The sequence below is a fragment of the Moschus berezovskii genome, chromosome 23 (assembly GCF_049115385.1).
Source record: "Moschus berezovskii isolate FMDL1 chromosome 23, NW_MosBer_1.0, whole genome shotgun sequence".
Classification (NCBI taxonomy): Eukaryota; Metazoa; Chordata; class Mammalia; order Artiodactyla; family Moschidae; genus Moschus; species Moschus berezovskii.
The window spans coordinates 16,865,592-16,883,601 of record NC_142482.1 but is presented as its reverse complement, the minus strand read 5'-3'; the positions used below and the strand labels follow the sequence as shown (position 1 = coordinate 16,883,601).

At 38.4% G+C, this 18,010-nt stretch overlaps 1 protein-coding gene across 4 annotated transcripts in view; it reads right to left on the bottom strand.

Annotated features, from left to right (window-relative positions):
• The window catches only part of HMGCLL1 (3-hydroxy-3-methylglutaryl-CoA lyase like 1), a 199,276-nt gene that overhangs the window by 114,922 nt on the left and 66,344 nt on the right, over positions 1 to 18,010 (bottom strand). For all 4 annotated transcript variants that reach the window (XM_088831147.1, XM_055406808.2, XM_088831148.1 and 1 more), the window contains one exon: positions 17,843 to 17,950. In XM_088831147.1, coding sequence (XP_088687273.1) covers positions 17,843 to 17,950 — 108 coding nt within the window. The remainder of the gene's footprint in view (positions 1 to 17,842; positions 17,951 to 18,010) is intronic.

Here is an 18,010-nt window from a genome sequence, read left to right as displayed (position 1 = left end):
TATTCTCTCTAAATTTGGTTAATAGAGACAATTATGTAAAGAGCTTTAGGAAATTGTGATAGGATATAATTTTATTACAATGAATAAACTAGAGCAGGTTTCAATTAAAGGTAGAAAACCCTTGCTTTATTTTTTTACTCTTAGGGAGTTTATGTTATACTTCAGTCTTGATGTTATTTTAATGTCTAAAGTTTAACTTATTTAAACAATAATAGAACTATTCCTTTACAGTACTATTTTGACATTTTAACAAAACCTTTCTAAGTCTGGTTTGAATTAGCATATTTTTAAGATTTTGCTGTGACTTTTCATTTAAGATCATAAGAATTCCCATTATTTGGTTAGTAACAGGATTTGCCATTATCTGGCCACTGTGTGGGAATTACATCTCTCTGGCAAGCCATTCCAGTACTCTTGCCTAGAAAATCCCATGGATGGAGGAGCCTGGTAGGCTGCAGTCCGTGGGGTCGCTAAGGGTCGGACACGACTGAGCGACTTCACTTTCACTTTTCACTTTCACACACTGGAGAAGGAAATGGCAACCCACTCCAGTGTTCTTGCCTGGAGAATCCCAGGGATGGGGGAGCCTGGTGGGCTTCCATCTATGGGGTCACACAGAGTCGGACACAACTGAAGTGACTTAGCAGTAGCAGCAGCAGCAGCCAACCAAACAGAGTATATCACGGTGAATTAATTTCACTGGTATCCAAATTTTGATACGGATTCAGTCACAATATTTGTGCAACAATTTGCAAGCATCTTAAAGATATGCAGGGGGTCACATAATTAGGATGCAACAGACATACACTTAGAGATTGCATTTTCCCACTACTAACTCTCACGGGGTGATGGTATCTGGATACTCCTCATGTGTGTGCTCACTCACTTAGGGTGTCCGACTCTGTGCAATCCTATGGACTGTAGCCAGCCAGGCTCCTCTGTCTCTTGAACTTTCTAGGCAAAAATACTAGAGTGGTCTCCTTAGGGGATCTTCCTAACCCAGGAATCAACTTTGCACCTCCTGTGTCTCCTGCATTGGCAGGCAGAATCTTTACCATTGAGCCACCTGAAAAACCCTTCAGATACTCCACATTACACATATTTAGACATCTTACTAATGTTCTGTCATTATCTGAATACAATAATCTCTCCTAAATATTTATACCTTGAATATGTTCTCCAGACAACAGCAACAGCAAATGAATAGTTTGACCATTGTTAAGTGCTCGTTCAAATTTCCTGAGTGTATTGGAATTTCAAGATAATGCATATGAGTATACATTTTGCAAACAGACTATAAAATTTGTCATTGGGGAATACAGAATTTAATTTTAAAATATCATGAAACCTTTAAAATGAACTTTTAAAAGGCCTTCCAATTTTTGAATATTGACATTTCAAAAGGTTACACACTCAAAATATATTTAATATTATAGCATTAAAAATGAAGCAGAGGCAGACCATACACATATATTACTTCGGCTAGTAGTGGAAGATATGTGTGTGCATGTGTTTATGTGTGTCTGTACATATTAAAAATACAAAATAATATAATTACCATGTGATCTGAAGTTGTATGAAACACATAAGGAAATATTTTTCTTTGCATCCTAAACTAGAATAATGACCAATATTTAAGCTAACCCTTATCTAGGCCAAGTGTAAATAACTCAGGGGCCTTTTTTTAAAGGAGAAAAGGCCTTTTTTAAAAGGAGCAAAATCTAATCACTGGTGAACTTTTTTTCTCTTCCTAGGACAAGTACAATTACAAATATATCACACTGTAAAGTTCAGTAAATACCAAAGCAGCATTTACTATAAAATTTTTATGTAATGGTCTCATACACATTAACGACACATAATACTTTTAGCTTTATTATTTTTAACTCAGTAAGAGATGAGTCATTAAGGAGACTGCAAACTTCCTGAGTGGAGTTGAGTTGTTTTGCATCTTTAAAATTATTTAGTGCATCATGGTGGCTCCGGTGAAGATGAGGCAATTGTATTGTGTGATGGAGCAGAATTACTCAGATTTGAAGTTAGTACTGTTTTTAAATGGCAAGCGTGTTTAGAGTAGAATCTAAAATTCATGTAAGAAACAAAGGTAAGATACTCCCTCTTTAAAGAATTACCTGCAAAATTGTATAACTGAGCCATTTTTTTTGTACCCCTGGGTCTTGTAACCTAAATATAAAATTCTCCTTTGTCTCCTCTCCTCTCTGCCCTGGCAGTCCAGACAATAGGACCAAGTCAAGCATCACCAATGGTGAGCTTTAACCACTTTTCCTCCCTTCCCTCTACTCACTTGCTAAAGAGCTCAAACTGTTTCCCTCCCCTGCCATCAAATGGGGCTTCCTAGGTGGCACCATGGTAAATAATCCACCTGCCAGTGCAGGAGATGAAGGAAACACGGGTCCAGTCCCTGGGTCAGGAAGATCCCCTGGAGAAGGAAATGGCAACCCACTCCAGTATTCTTGCCTGGAAAATTCCATGAACAGAGAAGCCTGGCAGCCTACAGTCCATGGGGTCGCAAAGAGTCAGACGTGACACTCAGGCCATCCTGCACCTGATTCCTTGTCATCATGTACGAAGTAAAAGGAGGAAGGTGAGAAGAGGTAGGAAAAAGAAAACAAGATAACCAGGAAAGCCTAAGTAATTCAGAAGGCCATGAAGTCGGAGAGGGACGAGATAGGTCCAGGAGCTATGTTTTGGTGGTAATATTTCATATTGGAGTACAGTTGATTTACAATGTTTTGTTAGGTTTACAGTAAAGCAATTCTGTTATACATACACACACACACACACACACACACACATATATATATATATATATACATATTCTCTTCCAAATCCTTTTCCCATTTAGGTTATTACAAAATAATGAGTAGATTTCCCTATGCTATTCAGTAGGTCCTTGTTGATTATTTTATATATAAGAGTGTGTGGATGTTAATCCCAAACTCTTAATTTTACTCATATGTGAACCAGGCACACTTTGTTACTTGAACAACACTGTGTTCTCCAAGAATATTGGTGTAAATATCATCATATATTTAATAAATATAAAGTATATTATATAAAATAAAATAACAACAAATACCCAATAGCTGTTATTTAGTAGCTAAGCCATATCCAACTCTTTGTGACCCTGTGGACTACACAGTCCAGGCTCCTCTGTCCTCTACTATCTCCTGGAGTTTGCTCAAGTTCATGTCCATTGAGTCGGTGATGCTATCTAACCATCTCATCCTCTTCTGCCCCCTTCTCCTTTTGCCTTCAGTCTTTCCCAGTATCAGGGTCTTTTCCAATGAGTCAGTTTTTTGCATCAGGTGGTCCAAGTACTGGAGTTTCAGCTTCAGCATCAGTCCTTCCAATGAATATTCAGGGTTGATTTCCTCAGTGATTGACTAGTTTGATCTCCTTGCAGTCCAAAGGACTCTCAAGAGTCTTCTCCAACACCACAATTCAAAAGCATCAATGCTTTAGCACTCAGCCTTCATTATGGTCCAACTCTCACATCTGTCCATGACCACTGGATAAACCATAGCTTTGACTAGATGGATCTTTGTTGGTAAAGTGATGTCTATGCTTTTTAATGTGCTAAGTTTATCATAGTTTTGCTTCTAAGGAGCAAGTGTCTTTTAATTTCATGGCTGCAGTCACCATCTGCAGTGATTTTGGAGCCCAAGAAAATAAAATCTGTCATTGCTTCCATTTTTTTTCCCTTTATTTGCCATGAAGTGATAGGACCAGCTGCCATGATCTTAGTTTTTTGAATGCTGAATTTCAAGCCAGCTTTTTCACTCTCCTCTTTGACCCTTGTCAATAATAAAAAGTCTTGGTCATTGTTGTGAGAGAAAATAACATTCTTTCTTTCTTTCTTTTAACACGGCTGTGCCAGGTCTTATTTGCAGCATGTGGCATCTAGTTCCTGACCCAGGGTTGAACCCAGACCCCTTGCATTAGAAGTATGGAATCTTAACCACTGGACCACCAGGGAAGTCCTAAGACAGTCTTTCTTAATGAGATATCATTATTTTTTTTAATCAGGTCAATATACTTCATCCTCCAATATTCATAATATACAACTCAAAAACTCTTCTTAGAAGACGTTCTCAACAACCAGCTTGACTTCCACATCTGTTTTCTACCATAGCTCTCCTCTATCTATCTATAGTTACTCTTACCAAAGTTTGTATAATTTATACTGATTTATGTATTTCTCTTCCTGACTAAATTCTCTATGAAGACTTCACATAAAAGGGACATTTAATAATTGGTTGTTTAATTGAACTGAAATCTCTTCTCCTTGCCCTTTATTATAGTTCACAATCAATTTGAGTTCAATCCACTTTGAATTCTTATTCTCCACCAATTCTAAGATTTTATTGTTAGTTAATAATATTTTAATGATAAAGGCAAACATTTGCTTTATGCCGGTCTATAGGGCAGGTCTCTATGTGTTGAGATGCATGCATTATCTCTTTAAACACTTTTTAGCCATCCAATGAAAAGGACTGTTTCTGTCTAAGAAGAAATAGACAGAGATGGAAAGGATAAGGAAAATCACCCAGTAAGTGCAGGAGATGGGGTGAACCCCAAGCATGCTCTCTAATTCCTCCTGGATAAGTACATCCTCCTTATCCTCTAAATAGCTTCTCTCTCCTCCTCTTAGTCATTGCAAAAGTTTTTCTGCATCACAATGTCAAGAGAAGAGTTCCTAGAAAGATCTTACCCTCAGGTTAAACGGTTTTAAGAGTATGTGTTTTCATCTAACCCAGTGTCTCCTAAACTTGATTTATCATCAAAACTATTTGAGTTTCTTTGAGAAAAAAAAAAGATTTCTTGAACTCATCTGCACAGAATCTGTTCTGAATCTGTTCAGTTGAGGACCCAGGAATCTGTTGTTCCTAAAAATTCTCAGAAGATGTCAAGATATCAACAATTCTGGGAATCACAGTGGTTTCATTCTCAAAGACTGCCACTTAGGCTGGCGGGAGAAGAAATCAATGCATTCAAGAGGCCCTCAGTTCAATATGGGAAGTCTCACTTTATTTTATTCAGAGGTGACTCCAGATTTTGTGGATCTGAAATTATTGCAATTTGGAAGGGAACCTTTTTAAAAAATCTCTAATGTTAGTAAATTTTACTAAAACACATGACTAGGAAATCAATCCTAAAAGAAGTCAACCCTGAATACTCACTGAATGGACTGATGCTGAAGCTAAAGCTTCAATATTTTGACCATATGATGCCAAGAGCCATCTCATTGGAAAAGACCCTGATGCTGGGAAAGACTGAAGGCAGGAGGAGCAGGGGACGGCAGAGGATGAGATGGTTGGATGGCATCGCCAACTCGATGGACATGAGTTTGAGCAAGCTCAGGGAGATGGTGAAGGACAGGGAAGCCTGGTGTGCTGCAGTCCATGGGGTCATGGAGAGTCAGACGTAACTGTGCAGTTGAACAAAACAAGATCATATATGGAGATTCTAAATAAAGTTACATTAAGGGTGAAATTAAAACAATATTTTAGAGACTCCCAATACAGATGAAATTGCCTACCCTTGATCTTAGCAACTTATCATCAAGGTAGTTAATCTATCTGAAATAAAGGTTTCAGGGATTTGTTTTCCTTAACACTTGAGATCAGTTTGGCATAAACTGATTCTTCTTCTTAGTACAACCGAGAATATCTTATTCTTAGTATAACCATCATATTTCTGGGTAAATTTATTTTTTATAAAGTCCCTGCTTAATATACCATTTAAAATTTTGCCAGGAAAAGGATCTATAACCCTCAATAATATGCTTTGTGGAATAATTTCTTAGAAATATATTTGAAGGATTCCTTTTTACCCCACCATCGCCCAGGACAGCATTCAGATCTTCAAGAAATGAGCAGACAATATCAGAAGGTATTTGCCTACTGTTTCCACTGACCAGTGAGATATCCCTGATGGTAATACTTTTCCTTATACAGCAGGAGGGATGGATACAGGATGCACCATTTCTTCAACACATGCCACAGATTACTATACAAATGTCAATAATGTGGTTCCAGACCCTATAACTCAAAGCTCAATTTGAGCAGTAACTGCTCTTAAAGGTAACACATTCATAAATTCAGTAATGAGGAAAAAATGGGACTAGAGCCCTTCCTGACAACTGTGGGTAAAAACACTCTACCCAGCCATGAACAGCTTGTAGAATGGGTCCTCTAGCCCTGTCTCATTCACAGACTCTTTCCACAAACCCCATATATCTTAGCCTCAGTAGCACAGAGGAAATCTTGGTCTGCTTGAAGAAGTAAGACAGTTTTAATAAATCACAGTCTTACAATAATAAACACAGGAAATCTCTGGAAAATTGAACATCTAGTTTTATTTTTTTTTCTACCCAATACCCTGTCTTGGCTGCTGCTGCTAAAATGGTCTGACACCATACTCACAAAACTTCTTAAGTCCAGAAGCCTAAAAACTAATTTGGGCTGGTGTATAATTTCCTGTGTTTCCTTATTTAACATCATCTTTGTGTTCTAAGGGCCTCAGTAGCTCCCTCTAAGGAAAGGAATGCACAAGTTTCTCAAGAGTGATCTGAGCAAATAGCATAATGACCCCACACTCTTACTGTGAATGCCTGCAAGCCATTTTCATCATAATCTATTAATGCCTACAAATACTCATTTTTAAATTATAAAATAAATCCAATGCACCCAATGGATTTGTGTGTTATAAACTGGGAGACCAATGCTCCAGACAGACAAACCAGAATCACCTTATTCATTAACATCCCCCCCACCCCCCCCCCACCCCTCCTCCCACCGCCCCTACCATTTCCTAAGGCTAATGCATTAGTGATTCTTTGTTCGGGTCAATGACTTTGGGGACCACCCTCCTGGTCTTCCCATGTCAAAACAAGTCTCAAAATTCTCAGTATAATTTTCTTTTCATTCAACTGTGTTGTCTCTCATATATCATGCCTTTGTGTTTGTTAATAACACTGTCAACGGTGTTATTTCTCATGCATGGGTGCAGAAATGCTTTTTAAAATATTGTGCCTGGTTGTATTCATTCCGGATGACTGTAAATGGAGTTGCCCATCTATACTTAACACCTCTTCCTGGAAGCCCCTCTGCCCACAGTGGACAGCTGTGCTGATTAGAAGAGGGAAGACTGGGTTGTTTGAGGGACATTATCTTACTGGCAAAAAGAAAGAGTTGGAGCAAAAGGGTTCTTAATACCCTGGCAAGCAATGCCATCAGGACAATAGTCTATAAGATCAAACTGCAACAATCTGGCCTCATAAGGATCTGAAGATCCAGTAAGCAGAAGACAGACCTTGAAAAGACTGGATACACAACGTCTTGAACACAAACTGCTTAACATATTCTGATTACTAGGTTCTAGTTTATTACAGTTCATTTACAGATATCCACTTGATTTGAGTGATTTTATTTCCATTACCCTTCTTTACAATTGGCTTATTATACAGATAATGCTATCAACCACACAATATTCAATGTCTGAGTTCAACAAAGAATTCAATGCAGTGTTTAATAGAGACATCATAAAAAGCAGTGAATGGGTGAATAAATGAATAGAAAGAATCCAAGGCATAAAGAAATTAAAATACTTTGCCAAATCGTATCAGAAACAAGAGTCAGCTCTCAGACATTCTATTGGAAAATATGTATGTTGTTATTTCTAAACAGATACAGTGATGTCACTGAAAGCTCAAGAAAACCTGAAACCCGGAGGACTTGGGAAGAAATAATTACTTGGGGATTAATTATTAAAAGATGTGTTTCTTATTATAATCAGTCTTGACTAAGAAGGGTTACAATTTCTTGATGGTTCCACATCACAGCAGCACAAGGTGTCTGGAGTAAGCAGTATTTTCTCAAGTTGTTAGCATGGATTTGCTTCAATATGTTGATATTTCAAAGAATGGTTCATTTAGTAGTTTGAAAAGCAAACAGGAATGTAAGAGCCTAGAACAATTAAAGCAGCATAACTATAACCTATGAACTTTTGCCATTATAAATTTGATCCTGTCCAAGATGTTTATAAAACTAACAGCGTTCTGCAAAAGAATGTCCTATATTGACAATGAACAAACAGCCAAAATTCATAGACCTTACAAAATATTCTATTATTCTAAAATTTCGAATTAGCATTCAATTTGATAAATGGGATATTTAAGATAAATGAATTTGGATAAAATTTTTAAGCATATGAAAGTAAATGCTTTATATTTACTCTAGGTGAAAAACTACACATTTATATTCCTTTTACTTTATCAAATGTGGAAGAAGTGAAATGTTAACATATGTACGTCTCATTAATGTGTAAGTTTGAAACATGAAACTTATCTGCTTCTGAATATGATGTTTGGAATGTAATGCTACTTTTAGCATTCAGTTTTATCTAATTTCCTATGTTCACTACATATTATTCCTGTAGAACTTTCCAGCAATTTAACCAGGCAATATTAGATCAGTATGCATGCCATGTGTGTTTGTGCATATCTAAAAATTAGGAAAAAATCTTTTATTCTTTTTTTAAAATTTAACTGGGATTATAATTCTTTATAAACATATCAACAAAATATGTCTGTTAAAACCATAATCAATTTAAAAATAATTAGTATAGGTTTCATTTTCTGTGTTCAATGTACAAGGATCATGAATTTTTAAAAACAAGTGCTGCTGCTTGGCAGCCTTAAAACTGATGATTGAAACAGTCCACATTTAATCTTAACACTTTAAACCTGGTTTTCACTAATGGCCGTGACTCATCCCATGAGAGTGCCAACGGTGACACAGGAAGCGCTTGAGTTCCTGGGAGCCTGGTCCACAGGATAAATTGCTTCTCTTAAAGTGGATGTAAGTGGCTTAGTCAGGAGTCATACCAATGGAGTTAGTTTACACTAAAATAAGACTGACAAACTAATCAAAATAATGGAGAAAATACCATTAAAAAGTTAGAATCCAGTCTTTCTGTGCTGAACTGTATCTCTATTCAGCTTTTATGTAATTTTATATGCTAGACCTTTCAAGCTGTTGATGCACACTGATAAGTCTACAAGGCCAAATTTTAATGTTAATCACAGACAAAAACAGAATTTTCATATGATCAAAATGCCTTGGAAAGTTTCTTTCATAGATTAACAGAGAAAATTTGATAGATTCAAATAAATAAAAAGTGAGATAAAGTATTTGAACATTTTGGGTCCTTTTTTATAAATCTAGGAACCAAAAAAAGACAAATTGTTAGTAATTGATAAGATTAAGTCATTAGAAAAACAGTGTATGCTGAGCATAGTAAATGTTTGAGCAGAATCATAGCTTTTGTCCTCATGGAGAAAAAGTAAAAAAAAAAAAATATTGAATTGTACCTTCAGTGTGAAAAAAATAAAATCTAACTAGTAGAATTGCAACATTATTGCTTTTCATTGTAAGCTTTGCTTTTTGCTTTGCACACAGAAGTGGAATTACATCATAGGTAGAGAATAAGTTACTGGTGAATGCCAAGTAATATGTACAAGGCTAACAACTCGTTTGCCCCGTTTTTTTTGCAAAGTAAAAATTGAAAGCAAAGTAAAAAAGAAAAAAATATTAGTGCCCACAATACTAATAAATTTTTTTAATATTTCTGATTTTTTTCCTGAGACAAAAGTGTTTAAAAAAATCTGTGAATATGCTTTACGCAATCTGCATACCCTCTGTGATAACAGTGGTGAATAAGGTGACCGGAGGATGAAACAACTTTAAAACGTTGCATTTCAGGTTAATCACTCCAGTACCAACCTGAATCCCACATGAGGCAGCACAGTTGTCTATTGGGAGTGAACAGGAGTCAGCTAAGTACTAGCAGCCCTGAGAGTGCCAGAATCTTTAGGAATTTGGGGGTTTCAGAATGCAGAGCCTGGTTTTCTCTCAACTCTGTTCTTTCATTATTCATAAGGAAAAGCACAAAAGTAACTAGATTAATTATTAGATCATTTTTAAAGACATAAGTGTCACAGATTAGAAAAGTGCTCCAAGGATATCCCCCTACACGTGTGTCCCTCTGCAAAACCCCACCCCAGGCAAGAGGTGGCATGGATCCCTCCCCTTGAAACTGAGTGCCTTTGTAGCTACATCAACTCATACAGTATGGAAAAGTGATGCTAGAAAATTTATAAGGCTTGGCTATAAAGGGCATACCATTTGTGCTTGCCTCTTGGAACCTCTGCAACTCTAAATCACCATGTGATAGATGTAAGGCTGCCACACTGGGAGGAAATCCAAACTAGCCTATGTGGGTGAAAGGGCTCCTGTGACCCCAGGAAATGGGAACTGCGGTCTTATAAATTTCATCCTCTCTGGGCCGAAGGCAGAGGTCAGCTCCTCTGGGAAACATGGATGAGACTCACAGAAGATGAAATTACCCTGCCAGGACACTGTGCCTTATAAACAGAAGAGTTTGGAAGCTCTCCCCAAAAGCTCTTCACACAAGCCCTGCCACTTCCCCTCTCGCCCTGGATCTCTCTCTCCTCTCTCTCTTTCTTTTTCACACACACACACACAATTTCTCCGTTCAATTACCCCCTTCCCTGCCTCTTCCCCACTCAACCATTCCCCTCAGAAAAAGCAGAGCAAGGAAAAGCAGCCAGGGGGCGCTCAGGAGCAGAAGCAACAACCACCCGCATCTCATCCAAGTACATCTAAATCTTAAACTTCAACCCAGTAAATGTGTTTTCATTCCTAACAAAGAATTAATTGTCTCACACACTAAAAGGAGGCCAGGGAAAAGTTTACACATTCCTTCTTGCTTACACTGTGTTTGGGCCATATTTTTAAGTGTTAGACTGATTTGTAAATAATTGTTACAGACTTTTATGTGTATTTCTTTCTACTTTTATAGAGAAAAGCTATTTCTGCCCTTTACTGACCCACCTATTCCAACAGTTAAAAATTAATTAAACAGGGAACAAATATTTATAACTGAGAGTTTGCATGTGACAGATATAAACATACAGTGTCTTGTACCTTTCAGGCATTCTTATTTTTAAATAAATGGTATTCACTCATATGAATGAACATGTTTAAAACCAAATGGCTACATTAAAGATAATGGAAAACTCAAGTTCACTTTCAAAAATTATTGCATTTATAATGATTTAAATGGCTCATTACTGAGAGTTCCATTCCAAAGTTTCAGTAAACCCGTAGAGTTTTATAAACACATTTTTTTCCTACTGTTACCGCTGTTCACTCTACTGAAGTAAGGAGCTATGTGGACTCATTTCAAATGTCCTTAGATTATATGTCACTCTAAGGAAACCCTTTTTCCAGATAAGTTGTAAAGAACATGTATTTTTTAATGGCAGGTATTTTATCATTTCTGGCCATTGAGATTATAGGTGTGGGATCCTGTTTTATATGGCAGCCTGCTACCGTGGAACTTTTCTTTCAGCTGCTTTAGTTAGAAAAACTGCTGCCAAACAAAACAGTAGGAGGGAAGCTGTAAAAATGCTTTAAAATGCTAAAAAAAGAAATAAGTGAGCAAGCAGCAATCTAAACATAAACCAGAGGACTCTTCCCATGACCCACGTTTAAGGGAAAGAAACAGAAGATGCAGAGAATTAACAGTATACCAATTTCAAGACACACTCAAGATCTTTAGAAGAATTAGAAATTATTCAGACAATTACACGTAAGCTGGTACACTAAATTCATCCCGACACAAATCTCAGACGTTCTTTTGAGTTAGACAAGCCTGGTGTCATGATATTTTCTCAAAAAAATGAGAAGCTATAGAACGTGGGAAAATATGTATTATATACAGGTAGATGTGCAACTGAGTCCCTATGCAACATACCTGAAACCAACACAACACTGCAAATCAACTACATGTCAATAAAAATAAATCGCTTGAAAAATGAGAGGTTATAATACAAAACATCAAACCTATAGTCACTATAGGTCATTTCTCTTGATTTAAGGCCTTTTTCATTAACATTAGAACAATGAAATCTACAGAGTTACATGATGAGATAACCTCCGACAACAATAACGGAAATGCCAATGCAGGAGACATAAGAGACATGGGTTCGATTCCTGGGTCGGGAAGATCCCCTGGAGGAGGGCACAGCAACCCACTCCAGTATTCTTGCCTGAAGAATCCCATGGACAGAGGAGCCTGGCAGGCTAAGGTCCCTGAGGTCACAAAGAGTTGGACATGACGGAAGCGACTTAGTGTGCGTGCACAAACACACACACACAACAACATCAACAGAAAAGGCTCCATCACACAAACTTAGCAAAATCTAGAACCCAAACATCACTATGGGAAATCAAATTGCCAAAATGGTATGGTCTCAGCCCTGCCCTTTGAAAAACTCTTGATGTGTAGTAATAAGTAACCAGTATACCTTTGAAAGTTCAATCTGATATTATCTTTGATCCAGGCACATTGTTCTTTTATAGACAGAGCAGTGATTTATTTAATACAAATATTCCTTTTTTTTTTTCTTGGTTTGGAATGTATGTAACCAGATGAGTATTAAAAGTGAAATATATAACATATTCTTTAATATTTGAAGGATAAGTATCTTTAATTTTTCAGACTGGGGTCCAATCCAATATTTAAACTAAACACATTACTTCAATCTTTAAGAAAAAGGCTGTTTATCCCAGAGAAAGCAACTGACTTAAAAGGCACTCAGATAAGTTAGTCAATCGTTTGTCAGTCAGACTTTCACTCAGATAACACTGGTGAGCGTAGTGGGAGCCAGGTGCCCTGGGCTCCAGCCACCACAGGCAGGGACCCACTCATGGGCTTTATGCATAAACCTGTCTGTGCTGAAGGCATCATTGCTGGGACTGCCAGGGTTCAAAGAGGCTCAGTCACTTACTCCAGCTCCAGGCGGAGTCCAGACTGGACACAGTGCAGAGGAGCCTCTGCCTCCTCGCAGCTGTCCTCACAGGCCGTGTGGGGAATTCTGTCCTTTATCCAGTAATACTTTGAGCCAAATGCTGAGTTCATTACTTCTCAACAGGTTAAGTCCTGAATCCACCTCAGAACCAAGCCCAGAATGAGTCATATTATTTTATGGTCTTCTCACAGGCGTCTACTTCCTGTGAGACCAGAAGGCATTTTCCCATGACTGCTCACAGAGGGACGGCCCTCCCTCTGTTTCGCTCCTTTGCTCTTGCAAGGAGCTGAGTAAGAAGAAGAGTGGCCTCCGTGCACGGGGCTCTCACCTCCTTCTTCTCAGTGGCCCTGGGTGTGCCCCAGATTAGGCTCAAGAATGACCTGCCAAGCAATTCCCAGTGTAGTGGGATGAAGTAATTTCCTGAACATCACCATGGTCTAGAGGCAGCTTTACAAAGCCATTGGGAAATGACAGTCTCTTGAAGAGATACTGATGTAGTTGGAGGCTATCTTATCATGTCGGGCTTCCCTGATTGCTCAGTTGGTAAAGAATCCACCTGCAACTCACGAGACCCCCGGTTCAATCCCTGGGTTAGAAAAATCCCCTGGAGAAGGACCTCTCTAGTATTCTGGCCTGGAGAATCCCATGGACTGTACCGTCCATGGGGTTGCAAAGAGTCGGACATGACTGAGCAACTTTCACTTTGATTTATCTCTGAAGATTTCATTGTTCTGATGCTAATGAAAAACACAAAATCTGAAACATCATCTTGGTGGGTCATCATTAATGTTACCTGTCCTTCCTAAACTTTAAAGTTATACCAGCCTATCTAGTTTCTCTACAACAATAATCAAATACATGAAAAGAGCACTAACTAAACAAAATACATAAGCAATGTCAATGAAGACTTAAAAGATGATAAAAAGTGTCACATGATAGTAAGTAAAATAATAATAGCTCACAGTTTGCAAAATGACAATGTCAAGGAAATAAGGCTAGTCTCATTAAGCTGTTTGTGTCTTCCTAAGGAAATTATCTATAGCCTTTGTAACACAAGATCAAATACACAAAATTTAAGAGTCACTTGTCCATATCAAAGGATGGAGTCATGTGTTATTATTATTTCAGGCTAACAGGTTCATTATTCATTTCATAATATTTATTGAGCACCTACTTACTAGGCAGCAAGCAATGGGGGCACAGTGACAGTCAACAGAGACACAGTCAAGATTTCTTTAGCCCTCGTAGTCTGGGAAGCAGATCCTGAGACAGCATTTATAAAATATATATATGATTATAAATGGTGGCATTTGGGATGAAGAAAAGTCAGTTTATTTTAAGGATACATAAAGTAACCCTGATATTTGAATACCAAAGCTGTGAAAACTGATGGATTACTATTAATAATCCTATTCATCCTTTTGTGGTCTCTGTTGTTTCCAACACCTTAAAAAGTACTTAAAAGCTTTAAATGTTTGAAGACTTTTACACCATCTTGTTATAACTAAAAAGCAATGCAAAAACTGAGATCTACATAAGAAAGCATAAATGAAGCACGATTAGATACAGAGGCAGGACATGAGCAGGAACAAGAGGCAGTTTGGTTTGGTGGAAGCTTCTGCAAGAGGAAGTAGGGCCACGCAGAGACCTGAACCCCAGGCCAGGTTCCCAAACTTTTTCAGCAAGGAGAAGGGAGCTTATAAAGAGCTGAGAATGTGAGTTTGAAGAGGCTGGTATTTCTGGGAGGTTTTCTTGGAAACAATGGGCAAAATGCAATAAAGGGAGAGACAGTGCTTACAAATATCATTTAAGAGAATATGCCAATAATTAATCCATAAGGCTATGGATTACTAACTATTATTAGGTATGGACTACTAATATCAGTCCATAAGGGTATGGATTACTAACTCATCCATGGAGTTGAAAAATAAGAGATAGGTATAGGCTACATAAAGGCAGAGACATTGCTTTGCCATTAGTATGTATGTATGTACGTATGTGAAGAGACATTACTACATAAAAGCAGAGACATTACTTTGCCAACAAAGGTCCGTCTAGTCAAGGCTGATTTTCCAGTGGTCATGTATGGATGTGAGAGTTGGACTGTAAAGAAAGCTGAGCACCAAAGAATTGATGCTTTTGATTGTGGTGTTGAAGAAGATTCTTGAGAGTCCCTTGGACTGCAAGGAGATCCAACTAGTCCATTCTAAAGGAGATCAGTCCTGAATATTCATTGGAAGGACTGATGCTGAAGCTGAAGCTCCAATACTTTAGACACCTGATGTGAAGAAATGACTCATTGGAAAAAAACCCTGATGCTGGGAAAGATTGAAGGCAGGAGGAGAAGGGGATGACAGAGGATGAGATGGTTGAATGGCATCACCAAATGGACATGAGTTTGAGCAAACTCTGGGAGTTGGTGATGGACAGGGAAGCTTGGCATCCTACAATCCATGGAGTCACAAAGAGTCGGACACAACTGAGCGACTGAACTGAACTGATAGGCTATATTGAGGAGGAAGAATTTTGGGTCAGTAACTGACTAGATATAAAAGACTCTTGAGAATTCAAATCCAAGATTCCGAAAGGAACAATGGGCTATGAGCATAAAGTAGGATCAACAATAAGTATGGTTTTGAACCCACTGAGTTTCAAGTGCTAATAGCATGTCCAGCTGAAGCTTGTCAGGACAGAACTGGAAACACAGACTTGTCATCCTCTCAGAAGTGACTGTTGATATTGGAAGAGTCAGAAAAGAGGAGAGCAGAGGCACGGGAAATTACTAAAGGATCTCGAGGGAACTTGGTGGTGGGGAAATTTTGTTGGGAAGCCAAAAGGAGCTTCAGGGTGGCAAGTGAAGGAGGATTGAAGAGGAAACCAAGGGAACAGAATGAAAAAGTAATCAGCGAAGTTAAGTTCTGGGGAGAGACTAGGGGACCCAAGGAATAAGAACAGGGTTCAAGGAATCCAAGGATCCAGGGAATGAGAACTGGCCTGGGAAGGGAGAGGGGTTCACTGTTTGCTAATTTTTAATCACATTTCAAACATCAGAGCCAAGTCTCAGAAGTGATGGCTGCTTCCATACGCCAGCCAGCTCTGGATAAGACTATATCCTCTTCAAGAGAAGATTCCAGATGACTCCCTTTTGTCTTTGATGAATCTATGTATTTTCATCAATTATAGGAATATATATATAAACTAGCTGCCAGCTATGGGGTCGCATAGAGTTGGACATGACTGAAGCGACTTAGCAGCAGCAGCAGCAGCAAATATAAGCATTAAAAAAGAGTGCATATCTATTATACATTTCTCACTGCTTAAAATGGGATTGTATGGGGACGGTGTCAGGCCACACTTAACATTACTTCCTTCTAACAGACAAAACTGGTAAATCAGCTGGAGATATTCAGATCACTCATAAAGTCAGTAAAATGGTAAGTTCCAGGAGGTTATCTTAGAAGCAATGGGTGAAATGCATAAAGAAGGGAGAGATAGTGCTTACAAATATCATTTAAGAGACTATCCCAATAATTAATTCATAAGGTTGTGAGTTACTAACCCATCCATGGAGTTGAAAAAAGAGACAACCATAGGCTACACTGAAGAGGAAGAATTTTGTATCAGTGGTCCCTTGGACTGCAAGGAGATCCAACCAGTCCATCCTAAAGGAGATCAGTCCTGGGTGTTCATTGGAAGAACTGATGCTAAAGCTGAAACTCCAACACTTTGGCCACCTCATGCGAAGAGTTGACTCACTGGAAAAGACTCTGATGCTGGGGGATTGGGGGCAGAAGGAGAAGGGGACGACAGAGAATGAGATGGCTGGATGGCATCACCGACTCGATGGATGTGAGTCTGAGTGAACTCCGGGAGTTGGTGATGGACAGGGAGGCCTGGCGTGCTGTGATTCATGGGGTCGCAAAGAGTTGGACATGACTGAGCAACTGAACTGAACTGAACTAACTAACTAGATATAAAAGACTTTTGAGAATTCAAATCCAAGATCCCCAAGGGAACAGTGGGCTACGAGCATAAAACAGGATCAACAATAAGTCTGCTTTCGTAAATGGAAGTAAACAGAAGGCAGGACCCTAAACTGCTATTGAGAGTCTTATCCCCTACTTATTGTATTGGACCATACACTCTTGGATGTTTAGGATGAAGTTACAAACAGCTTTTAAACAATTAAGTCCAAATAACTTTTTAGGACTTAATAGGTATATTTAATTAAAGATGCTTTTTACCTAATCATATCTAAGTGTATGGGCTTCCCTAGTAGCTCAGTTGGTAAAGAATCCGCCTGCAATGCAGGAGACCCAGGTTTGATCCCTCGGAAGATCCCCTGGAGAAAGAAATGGCAACCCAATCCAGTACTCTTGCCTGGAGAATTCCATGGACAGAGGAGCTTGGTGGGCTACAATCCATGGGATTGCAAAGAGTCGAACATGACTGTGTGACTAACTTTCACTTTCACTTTCAAGTGTATGGACTAATATTTTATAAGAATACAGAAAACTGGTAATTATATCAAGTTAATATCACAATGTATATCTCGCTGTTCACTAAATCGTTCACTAAAGTGAAAAGTACTAGTCAGTCAGTCTTGTCTGACTCTTTGTAACCCCATAAACTGTAGTCCCCTAGCTCCTCTGTCCATGGAATTCTCCAGACAAGAATACTGAAGTGTTTAGCCATTCCCTTCTCCAGAAGATCTTCCTGACGCAGGGATGGAACTCAGGTCTCCTGCATTGCAAGCAGACCCTTTACTGCCTGACCATCAGGTGTATGAACTAAAATTTCATAAGAATATAGCAAACTGGTAATTATATCAGGTTGATATCACAACGCATATCACGCTGGTCACTAAATCTTGGCAATGTTAGATTAAGAATCCAGTTAAGGAATTACGGACTTACATACCTGTGGTATCCACCTGGAAGACACAAAGCTTGTCACTTCTATTACAGACAAGCCAGTTTGGGAAAGTTGATTGATAAATTCAATTTTTATATCTGTAGGAACTATAACCTAAGAAAACATTAAAAATTACATGTTATTTGCATAGAGTCTAAGGCACATAAATAGAAA